We start from the raw sequence: 12,340 nt of genomic DNA on the forward strand, positions 1-12,340 counted from the left end.
CTCCATCCTGTCCATGAAGGAAGTTGCTTAAGCTATATCAAGGAGCAGCAATCCAGAAGGGTACATAGGATCTTTCCTGGCCCAAACTGGAGATAATGTGAACTGAATCATTTGTACCAGATGTGTTAATACCACCTGGTTACTGAACTAATCCGCGTTCTGGATTTGCACAATATATTGAATCAAATGCAGTCACTAGATCTATGATTATCCTGGGTTAAGTATGTTGCATGAGAACAGCCAGTAATATAAACTCTACCACTTAAATCTTTTTTTATTTCCAGCCGCTGCTTCTCAGAACCTGTGGCCATCTTCTGTTCTGCTTGTGTGGTTGAGGCTCTGGACTACTTGCACGGACAGGGCATTGTGTATCGTGACCTGAAACCTGAGAATCTCATGTTGGATGCCAAGGGCTACGTAAAACTGGTAACAGAGGTTGAGGAATAAAGCATTTTTCACACAGCAGCCCTAAGCTGCTTATTTGCCATGCTGAAAACAGCTGGAAATGACATTGATGTCCAGATTTCAAGCTCTTCTTCAGCTATGGCATCAGTGCTGTCCAACCCAGGTGTCATATCCAAATGGTGATATTTGTGGATTTTCCTACTGCTTTATCCCTCCAACCTGCTCCTAAGAAAACAACCACCAGTGACTTTTCTTTCCATGAGCTGATGAGGATGTGAGGATTTCCATTGATAGACTATGAGATGAGGCCCCCTCTATTGCCATTCCCATATAAAACATCTCTGAACTTGATTGTCTTACCCATTGGATGTGAGTGGCTTTTTTCTTATTTTTCCCCCCTGGACCATTTCTGAAAGTGGATCTGCCTGAGAAGCAGCAAGTCAGCTGTATCTGCACTGCGAGTCCAGAAATGTACAGTCTGAGGCTTCAGGGCACATACAGTCCAATCTCAGCCTGGAATGTAAATCCTAGTGACCGCCAAAAGTAATTCCCAAATTGTAATTTGCAATGTGACAGACGGAAAAAACAATATTATTAAATACACACCTGGAAAAATCATCAACTATTTTCACTTTTAATTACATTTAAGTATCAGTGAAATAAAATTAAATATAGCTTTCATCCTAACCCTATTAATTATTTTTGGAGGTTCAGTTTCCAGTTTTGGGGGTGGTACACATGTGCTATCGGGGTCCCTGGTGCATGTGCTTTCCACAACGGCCAGGTTTAAATCTTCAGGAAACCTCAAGTCTACATGGAGAAAATTGCTTTCTCTCTTGCTTTTCTTCACTGGTGCAGTTAGGTAGGTTTTTTTTTAAAGAGTCAGAATATCTCTAAACAGAAAAGTTTACTGTCCCACCAATGCCTGACCTCTCTTCCACTTCCTCCCTTTATTTTTCTAATATTTTTTTTAAAGTTATGTAGGTTGTTGGTCATCCCTAGAATTCTGCATTGTTTTCTGAATAAAAAGATTTTGGGACTCCAGCTTGATATACATATAGGTTGATGGGGGAAGTGGGAAGTGGGACTCATCTGAAGAACAAGTGTCATTTTTCTATCCTCCATTCCTAACTACTATTCCCCCCCCCCTGCTTTTTTGATAGGTGGACTTTGGCTTTGCCAAGGCACTCAGACGTGGAGAGAAGACTTACTCCTTTTGTGGGACTCCTGAGTACTTGGCCCCTGAGATCTTGCGCCATGAAGGACATGATTATGCTGTGGACTTCTGGACACTTGGTGTGCTCATCTTTGAAATGCTTGTAGGACGGTAAGCCTGTCTCTGCATTTTTTCAGACATTGAGCATAGCAATGGGACACTCACACTACTTCCTGGTGCATCTTCTTCCCTTCTTCTTTCCTAGAAGTAATTGGTGAGGGAGAGGAAGTTGGGAAAAAGAATTGGCAAGAACTGGAGAAAGAGGGACAAAGCATCAACTATGCACTATAGATTCTGAATGGGGTGCCAGAGCCATTTATTGGATTTGCTTAGAGCCCAGTTGACCAGGCTGACAGTACAAGCAGAAGTGGTACAGATTCAATTTCACTTGGTGCTGGGACATATCAAGGATTGTTCCTTCTGATGATACACCATCATGCTATTTAGACAAGTGGAAGAGTGAGTTTCATTAAGGAGGACCTTCTGGTTGTGAGGAAGTGGCTGGGTCTGTCCAACAGTAGTATCTATATATCCATGTTTTTCTTTTCTCTTCTCCTCCTTCTTAGACCGCCATTCCACAGTACTGAACCTCAAAAGATATACAGCAGGATCATGGATGGTGCCTTCTCTTTCCCTACATTTGTCAATGAGGCTGCATGTTCCCTTGTAGCCAAGCTTTGCAGGTATGTCTCCCTGCTGACATTCATTCCAGTCAATGTGAGAGCAGACAGGGCTGTACTATGATTAAGTTCCGCCCTAAATAAAAATGGAAAAAAAGAATCGGGTGGGTAACCATGCTCAACCTAATTCAAACAAGACAAATTGGCGTAATGAGAACATAATGGAGAATGTAGATGAGAGCTTTAATAATGGCACTTCTCCTGCTTGCAGATTAATCTGTAGTTTCTGTGTCAACTGCAATTTAGCAAAAGCAAGTAGTGTAAACAGTCTAGGCCCCTGGTCACCTCTTCCAAGAAGCAAGAGCATAAAAAGGACACTGTATTTAGAATTGGTTAAATGCCCACCGTGCCTCTGAAAAGTTCCCATGTAAAACCAAAGATAATCTATGGGTGATATCCAGAGGCATCCTGAATTTCCTACTGTTCAGCTAAAACAATCCCCACTTCTAGTATTATAAATGAGAGACAGTTTCGTGTAGTGGTTAAGGCCGTGGTGGTGAACCTATGGCACACGTGCCAGAGGCGGCACTCAGAGCCCTCTCTGTGGGCACGCGTGCCATGCCCCGGAGATGGCAACCATCCTTCTTCAACCAGCCGCCTGCTAACTCACCGAGGTCCCACATGGCTGGATGCATCCCAGCACGGTTGGTTTCCCTCCCTCCCCATTCCATCCCTCCTGGCCTCGCATGCTCTCCTTTTCCCGGGCACAACCCACTGCATCACCTCCTCAGCTGTCGGCTGGCCGGCCAGCTCAGAAGCAGTTTCTCTGAACTGCTGGCTGTGGGCTGTGGAGCTGCTGACAGACACTGTCAGCTTCCATGCACTCGCTGGCCTCTGTGTGTGGGGGCTGATGGTGTCAGGCAACATCCGCCCCAGCCCCTACCTCACCTTACCTCACCTCACTCCACAGGACGAGCCTCCTGCCCACCGCCCCACCTGCCAGAAACCCCCTGGATCTCCCCCAACCCTGCCCGGCCCCCACAGGGGTCCCTCCCCACGATCAACATCGAGGTGACCGTGCCCACCTTGGCCACACCCACCCAATCTGCCATGACCACCACAGCCACGCCCACCCAGTGGGCCATGGCACCTGGCAATAAATAAGTGAGTTTTGGGTTGCAGTTTGGGCACTCGGTCTCTAAAAGGTTCGCCATCACTGGGTTAAGGCATCACTAGTTTGGGTAATGAAATGTCTGCAAGAAAACAAGCAAGGCTCAGGGAGCACCAAGGGCCCCCTCAGGCTAGAAACCAGGAGACGGTGAGTCCCACCTTAGGTACAACATGAGCAGGGGATCTTTGGGCCAGTCATTCCCTTTTACCCCTGGGAAGGAGGCAATGGGAAACCACTTTCAAAAAAACCTTGCCAAGAAAACTGTAAGGATTTTTCCAGGCAATTGCCAGGAGTCAGAAACTGAGTGGAAGAAACACACGTGCTAATATTGTAAAAGTGCAAGGAAAACGTCACTCCTGTCTCTTCTGTTCATTTTATACACTTTTATCCCGACACTCCCCAACCCCGTATCATCACCTCCTTTTTGTTTAGTAAATCATAAATTAAAAAATTAAATTAAATCATAAATTAAAAAATCATAAATTAAATCATAAATCATAAATTTAAAAAAAAGAATTCAGTCGTTTCATTACGTCTTCTATACCAACTTATCCCACCAGATGTCTGCTAAGAAAACACTGGGGTTTTTTTTCTTCTTCCCTCCCTTCCCCCTTGGCAGGCGTCGACCAGGGCAGAGACTGGGCAACACCAGCAGTGGGATCCGGGGCATTCGGAAGCACAGGTACGTTCATAAGGAAGGTACGTTCATAAGGAAGAATCCTGGACGGAGAAAAGTTACCAGCTGAAATTGCAGAACCTGTCTCTGCCAAAAGGTGGCACAGGAATAATAAAAAAGGTCCACATTCTATAGGAAAATAGGATGGAGTTGAGGAGTAATTCAAAATGTACAGAAGTTGGTAAGAAGATCAGTGTATTTCCAGATGCTCATCTTTCCTGTTTTCACTCCAAGGCATAATGCTCATTTGACCTACTGAACTGTTTTTGAGAACTATTTGAGTAAGCAAAGATACTGATCAGATAATTGTTCTTTGCATTGTGGTGGTTTCTTATTTGCATATGGCCTACTGACTAAGACTAAATATTCCTACAGAAGTGAATGTTTGTAGCTCAGGGCTGAACTGTGGCATCCATGATACTCTCTGAACTTGGTTGTTTACTTGCAGAAGTTTCATTACCAAACTAGGTAACATCATCAGTGCTAATACTCTACATTAGTCCTTTTCTTTTTTTTTGAGTCTGCTGCTCTAATGTTAAACTCAGAAAATTAATCTAGCAATCTTCCAAGGAGTGCTAAATCCAGAAGTATAAAAATCCTATGAAAAACCTGGCATTACATGAACAAGTGCCCACTTTTTCTTGAAGCTTGTATCAAAATGGTTATTGGGGATAGTGTCCAGGGATAAAGGGAGAGAGGCACGCCAGCAGTGGTTCAAAGTGGCCAATATATCTGAGCTTTTGGAAGTGTCACCAACCATATTGATGATGAAGTATGCTAGATTGTATTTATGGCAAAAATTATATCAAGTTCAAAAATGCTATGATGGGAACAGCTAAATAACAGCTAAATAACCCTTATGTGGCCTCAGCTATGAATTATGGGTAATGTGAAGGAAATATCTTAAAAATACAGCATTAAAAAGGTTATTAGAACATGTTCGCTCTATGGCTAGGGGGAATGTGAGAATTGTCAATAGGATCTAAGTGCTCAACTGTAGGATCTGCAGCCACTTTCATTTATCTGGCTTTGGATCCTAGTAGACCAGTGTTTCTCAACCTTGGCAACTTTAAGATGTGTGGACTTCAACTCACAGAATTCCCCAGCCAGCCATGAGAAACACTGGTCTAGATGCTTGCAGTTCATTGCCACTTCTGTCCTCAGGTGGTTCAACTCCCTTTCCTGGAAGAAGCTAGCGCTGCGTCAGATTGAGGCTCCCACCACAGTGCTGCTCAAGCAGGTATGAAAATGGCCTCCAAGAGCACTTTCCTCCTGCTTTCCCACACCAAACAGGTTGGGAAGCTGCTCCTGTTTCTACTATTTGTTTCTTGTTCTTCCTCCAGGGTTTTCCTTACGCCAATTTCAAGCGGTACTCTGTTTCACGGCAGCTGCCTGAGGAGGAGTTCTCTGGCTGGGATGAAGATTTCTGAGTTTCTGGGACTGCAGGGGAAAGGCCTGACCAGAGGCATCTCCCTATAGGTCCCGTGGACTGGATGGGTTTTTGGAGGCACAGCTGAGAGACATGAGTCACCCCAGCAACTTCTCCCACTCCCACAACCAGATGCCCCTGAAGAGGGGCCTGCTGCCTTGCTATCCTCCTGCCTTTCTACCTTTCTCTTCAGTGCTTGGCAGAGACTAGACTGCCCCTCCTGTTGTTTCGCTCCCCACTGCTCTTCGGTTCTCCGACAGATTATTGCAGTGGGCAAAGTCACTGTGAGTGAGGATGGTTGTCTTCCTGTGTTGTGCTGCTCAGTGTTGGGAATAAATACATTCAGGGGACAGCCTGAGCCTCCTTTCTATGAATCAGACATGGCTGCAGAGTGTGTGTATGTGTGTGCTGGCGGGGTGGGGGGCGATTGGCTGATCTCCATTCTGGATTCCAATTCTTTTCTACTTTCAGTCCTTAGATTTAAAGATGGCTCCCTCTTTAGGTGGGCAACTTTTTTGGCCACATTTTCTTTAAAGAGATTGAGGGGAAGGGGGAGGGGGCTGCAGAGTGTCAATACTGAAGCAAAGAAAGGGTTGGGTGAGAGTTTAGGATGAGGGTACCAATTTTTTTTCTTCTGGCAGCATCTTCTGTCTGTCTGTCTTTCTCTCTCTCGAACAGTAAAGATCAGAGATCTGAACTGATTCCTTACACAAGAAGGAATTTGAAATTAGACTGAGGGCCTTGACTGGGCCTATAGGTTGCCCAGATCTGATCAGGCCTTTAAATTCATGAGAGGTACACTTTTATAATAGAGCTCTACACTTGGAATAATAAGATTTCTGCTACCAAATTAATGATAGATGGGTGTTATTACAAGTAGGACTTCTGCACTATATGTTTATTTATTTCCCAAGTTTCTATGCAGCACACACATTCCTTCCCTTGAGTATTATGAACCACCAAAACCAGATTCTGAATAAACAATTCCTTAAAGGGGTGAGAGTAGGTAAATGGCCCTGATGAGCATAGACTTGCTTTCCTTTTCAAAGAACTATATTAGTATTCCTCCAGTTTGTGAATAACCTTACTGTAGTGTAGAAAAATAAAAAAAAATATCAGTAGGGGAAGGAAGGTTGATAAAGACATGTTCTGTTGTTCTGATGTCAGTTACTCTGAAACAAAAAACCCTCCTATCCATGCTGTTGTGTTCATTTATTTGCATGGAGCTGGGCTAATACCAGCTTTTCTCTAAAAATGAAAGCTAAACTCTTGAAACATCTGGAATATGTCTTATATGAAGCTGCAAAAGAGAACAAACAGCATATGTTTCACCTCTTCCAAGAGAGAGGACAAGCATGTCAGCATGCCTGAAGATACTGTCTCTTATCAGTCATTGGTTTCCAAGGTGAGCATTTTAACTCTTGTGATGCCTTTCATTACTACAGAGTTTTTGTCATTGTTGAATGTCTTTTATTTGCTGTGGTGGCACAGTACTTAATCATTGTAGCGCAGTGGTTAGAATGCATTATTGCAGGTTAAAATGCCAACAGCCAGGAGTTCAATTTTGACCAGCTCAAGGTTGACTTAGCCTTCCCTCCTTCCTAGGTGGTAAAATGAGGAACCAGATTGTTGCTGGCAACATGCTAACTTTGTAAACCGCTTAGAGAGGGCTGTAAAGCAGGACTTTTCAACCTTTTCACCTATTGTACCACTTTTAGGTTATGGCAACATCCGAGTACCACCAGTCACCTAGCAAGGTGTCAAAAACTTGATGACCCAAAAAAAAAAAAAAGGAAAAAAGTGATAAAGTACAGGTAGTCCTTGACTTACAACAGTTTGCTTAGTGACTGTCTGAAGTTACAACGGCACTGAAAAAAGTGCTCCCCAAGCCACAGCCGAGCAAGACACCTGCCTGCCCACTCAGCGGCGCTCTTCCTCCTGTCCGAGGTTTTCATTGTTGTGAGCATTTCTGTTGAGGATTGGCAGCGGGGGTGGGGTGGGGGGTGTTTGGTTTTTATTTCCCCCCCATCTGCTGGGTGGTTGCAGCAGGTTTTGGTTACTTCACATAATCCTGGGACACTGTGACCGTCATAAATATGAATCAGTTGCCAAGCATCTGAATGTAAATCACAAGACCCTGGAGATGCTGCAACATTTCAGCTGATCAGCGCTTCTTCTGGGCTCAGCAGAAGCGCCAGGATCAGTGCTGCTTTCCAGCTGATTGGTGCTTCTTCAGGGCTCAGCAGAGCTCCAACTGGAGCCTGGCGCTGATCCTGGCGCTTCTGCTGAGCCCTGACAGCCCTGCAGCTCCAGCCATCTCTCGCTCAGGCTTGTGCGGTGCTGCCACCGGTTCAGCCCATTCCCCTCCCCCGCTACCACTTTTCTAGGATGGTTGTGTACCACCTGCCAGGTGCCAATGTACCACAGGTGGTACCCATACCACTGGTTGAAAAGCCCTGCTGTAAAGCACTGTGGAGTGGTATATAAGTCCAAGTGCTATTGCTGTTTGTCCTTGCTGGCAAGCCCAAGGAGGCCACCTTTCCCTTGAATTATCAATTGGTGCAGAAAGAGCTTGGCTGAGTATTTACTATTTCTTGAGGTTCCTTGATTAGTGGATTAGTAAGTCTAAATCTAAAACTAGAATTAGTAAAGCAGAGGTGGATTAGAGATTTTGCTGAAAGGAAAGGATGCCATTCAGCAAAATCTCTGCTCCTTTCTCACTCTGGAGTATTAATATCTTTCTTGCTGCTTCACTTTGTCCACTACAGTATGAGGGGGTAGCACAGCCTTTAACAAAATCTCTATTACAAAATGAGGATGGAACAAAAAAAAAGGGAAAGAATTGTTCAGTATGGTGAAAGCAATGGAAAAAGGAGTGAAGAAGGAAGTGAGTTTTGGAAGAACGAAAGAATTTAGCTGTGAATATACTAAGCTTAAAACAATGATGAATAATCTAAACTGAGTATTTAAAAAGGATTGGGAATGTAGAATTAATGAAAGGAGAACAGTAAAGATGGCAGATAATCAATCATACATATACAGATTATTGCTTCATGGAGACAAAACTGAAAATCACTGAATTTTCAGAGGCCCTCAAGAATGATCTGCAGAGAAAGAAAAAGAGAATAACAGCTGCTCTCTGAGGAGCCTCAACAGAAGGGAAGAAAGTGGGGGAATATGTTTCCCATTCTGTGAATATTAAAAATCCAATTAAGGCAAATAAGACAAACAACTGAAGCTAGAATCATGGAGTCTTAATGCATTGATAGGACTGAGTAGAGAAAAATGATCAACAGTACCAATAAGTGAACACTAAGAAATATTATAACTACATACGGCCTTCTCAGTTGCACTAATGATTAAGTCATTGGTGAGTCTCATGAGGAATGTTTCAAGGCTTGAAGAAAGCCAGAGAAGAAGGGCTGAAGAGCAGAGATAGAAAAAAGAGCATTAAAACAGCAAGAATAAATAGTGGCACATTTCTGGAATTCAGAGGAAAGGAACAAAAGCTGATGGATGATAGAGAAAATGTGTAGATTGGAAAATAGAGAAGAAGATATTTGCATAATTGAACATGCCAAGAAGAAAGAGGGAAGAGAAGGGTTGGTCAAATGTGCAGAGAAGCTAATGGTGGTAGGACAAGGGAGGGATAGTAATAAAAAAATAAGAGATTAGGAAAGTACATAAAAGGCTTTGATAAGGAAAGTGGTATTGTGACTGAACCCAGCTCATAAATTTCTCCTAAGAAACAACACTAGCTACATTCACATAATGTACCTTGGTTATTGAGTTAACCAATTTTCTGGGCTCACAATAATTTGAATCAAAAAGCAATGAAACAGATCAGGTTAAGAACTAACAATAATACATACTTTGATCTATTAGATTTTTCAACCAATATTAAGAAGATAAAAAGGACTGTTGGACTGAATTAAGAGCCTTCTTAAATCAAGTTGAAAATCTGTTTGGTTCAGCACCTATGTGGAAATATGTAGCATCGCTTCTTCCCTAAGATAAAATCTCTTTCAAGTCAGGCCTGACTCCTGATATTTTCACTGATACGTAGGTATTAATTTTTTGGCAACATAGTGATTTGCCATTGCTTTTTTCCAGGATGTTTTTTAGATTTCTCAACTGAGTAGTCAACCCTGCTATTTTCTAGTGGACTGATATTCAAGTATTAATCATATCCAATTTCACTTAGGTTTTGAGATCTGCGAAGATTGTCTACTGAAATGCATAATAATATATTATGTTCTATGTGCAGAAGCTGACTTTTTGTCTTTCTAGTGCCAATGAGCAGAAGGAACAAGCAGAAAGATCTTGTTATTTTGCACTCCAGATAAAATACTATCTACTGCAGGAGGAAAAGGAGACCTATCTCACTCAGAGGTATAAATCTGAACTTATCTGTATTCTTCCCTTGTTCCCTAATCATTTAAAAACTGAACCTTGGCAGACAGCTGCATAAATCAATGGATTCCTGGACTTGGCCCTTTAATCTATGATATCACTGAAAGTATCAGGCAGTGCCAGAGAGCACAATTCACACAACACACTAGACTAGACTAGAAAGCTGCCCAACTCACATACAGGCAACTCTGGGTGGCTTACAACATTAAAAATCCACACTACCCCTTTCCCCATAGCAACAGCAATGCAAACAAATCAGTCACTTGATCAGCTCCATCTCCGTTCATGATCCCCAGGCTCTCTGATGAAACCATATTTCAGGGCTTTTCAGAAAAGCAATAAGGTGGGGGCCAATCAGATCTTGGGGGAGTGATGGTCCATAGAGAAGGGGCCATCACCAAGAAGGCCTTTTTCGTGGTCCCACCAGATGTATATCCCTAATATATGGGACCACAACATACCCTGCCTCTCCATCCTGGTGAGTTTGGTGGATGTAATAGGGGAGAGTTTTTTGTTAGGCTGCAGTTAGAAGCTGGTCTATTTTTAAACTTACAGGTATTGTATTAGGCCAGTGGTGGCAAACCTATGGCACGCGTGCCAGAGGCGGCACTCAGAGCCCTCTCTGTGGGCACGCGTGCCATGCTCCGGAGAGGGCAACTGCCCTCTTCAGCCAGCCGCCCGCTAACTCGCCGAGGTCCCATGTGGCTGGATGCATCTCAGCATGGCTGGTTTCCCTCCCCCACGTCCCATCCCTCCTGGCCTCGCATGCTCTCCTTTTCCCGGGCACAACCCACTGCATCGCCTCCTCAGCTGTCGGCCGGCCATCCAGCTCAGAGGCGGCTTCTCTGAACTGCTGGTGGCGGGCTGCGGAGCCCCAGAGTACGCCAGTCAAGGGGTCAGCAGGCTGTGGCTGCAGATGGACACTGTCGGCTCCCATGCGCTCGCTGGCCTCTGTGTGCAGGGGCCGATGGTATCAGGCAGCAGCTGCCCCAGCCCACTGCCCCACCTGCCAGATCCCCTGGATCTCCCCCAAACCTGCCTGGCCCCCACAGGCGTCCCTCCCCACAAACAACATTGAGGTGACCACGCCCACCATGGCCACACCCACCCAGTCTGCCATGACCACCACAGCCACACCCACCCAGTGGGCCACACCCACCTGGCACCCAGCGATAAATAAGTTGGTTTTGGGTTGCAGTTTGGGCACTCAGTCTCTAAAAGGTTCGCCATCACTGTATTAGGCTATGCACAGTTCCTTTCATACGAAAACCAGGAATCACATTTACCACCCCCATCAGCAACAATTCCCCATCAATAACCCCATCAGAAATATTAAAAGCAGTTAACATGCTTTCTTAAATCTTATGGCGGATAGGTGCTCACACATCTTTCTCCACTGACTGATAACTAGTTGACATAAGTAATGTCAGCTATTCCTTTGTGGCCTACAATTCTTTTGATATATTAATGTGTCTCTTTCCACTCAAGTAGAACTGGTCTGCTACCAGTTTCTAGTCTGTTCAACTGCCAAATGAGTGCTTTTATCTTGTGTGGGTTGGGTACCAAACTACTCTCTTCCATCCCAATAATTCATTGGCTCAGTACATATGAGACGGGCCTTTGACTTAATTTTCTTGATTGGGCAGAATCTGAAACTGGTTGGAAATTTCTACCTTTTTGTGAAGATTAGATATTTCCTCCTAAGGTTTAAATGCTTTGGACCCTTCCACTCTGCAAGTGAAATTAAATGTTAAAATATCTAAGAGTCTCTGTAGGGCTCTGAGGGATTCTTTTCTTTCTGCTAGATCTGTTATCCTGCAGTGCTTTTCTGAATGATTCATCTGGACTAAGAAGAAAAAAATATGGAATCTCAATTACATGCTGTGAAATTTGAAAGGCATTTTGAAAAAGAAACGCTTTTCATCAGTCATGGCTTTTAATCTACAATTAATGCAATCTGTTTATTTTAGTCTTACCGGGTGACTTTTAATTGTTCACCCAAGAACATTCATTTATTCACTTAAAACATTTGTATACAGGTAATCCTCGATCGATACCTAGCACCTCTGTCACTTGGTCACTAAGAGATCACATGACCACAACGGGGTTTATGATTACACTTCCACTGCAGTTGTTAAGCAGATCACTCAAAGTCATTAAACAAGACATCAGAAGATCACAATTTGCAATTTTACTGCCAATTTCTCTATTGATTTTGCTTATTGGAAGCTGGCTGGTAAGATCACATGAATGACAGCCATGTGATTCTGGGACACTGCAGGATTCATAAATCCCTGCCAGCTGCAAATTGCCTGAATCTCAGTCAGGTGTTCATGGGCACTCTGAAATAGTCATAAGTGTAAGGACAATCATCAAGTTCCTTTTTCAGAGCCATAGTAACTTCAAATGG

At 43.7% G+C, this 12,340-nt stretch overlaps 1 protein-coding gene across 1 annotated transcript in view; it reads left to right on the forward strand.

The window, feature by feature from the left end:
• Nucleotides 1-5,867, forward strand: part of LOC107286453 (cGMP-dependent protein kinase 2) — a 34,728-nt gene extending 28,861 nt beyond the window's left edge. Inside the window, exons 16-21 of the mRNA XM_029283933.1 lie at nucleotides 285-426; nucleotides 1,569-1,732; nucleotides 2,188-2,304; nucleotides 4,032-4,094; nucleotides 5,253-5,328; nucleotides 5,432-5,867. Coding sequence (XP_029139766.1) covers nucleotides 285-426; nucleotides 1,569-1,732; nucleotides 2,188-2,304; nucleotides 4,032-4,094; nucleotides 5,253-5,328; nucleotides 5,432-5,518 — 649 coding nt within the window. The 3' untranslated portion in view covers nucleotides 5,519-5,867. The remainder of the gene's footprint in view (nucleotides 1-284; nucleotides 427-1,568; nucleotides 1,733-2,187; nucleotides 2,305-4,031; nucleotides 4,095-5,252; nucleotides 5,329-5,431) is intronic.
• The last annotated feature ends 6,473 nt before the right edge of the window (nucleotides 5,868-12,340 follow it).

The sequence above is a fragment of the Protobothrops mucrosquamatus genome, unplaced genomic scaffold (genome assembly GCF_001527695.2).
Source record: "Protobothrops mucrosquamatus isolate PMUCROS unplaced genomic scaffold, P.Mucros_1.0 scaffold286, whole genome shotgun sequence".
In the NCBI taxonomy this organism is placed as follows: Eukaryota; Metazoa; Chordata; class Lepidosauria; order Squamata; family Viperidae; genus Protobothrops; species Protobothrops mucrosquamatus.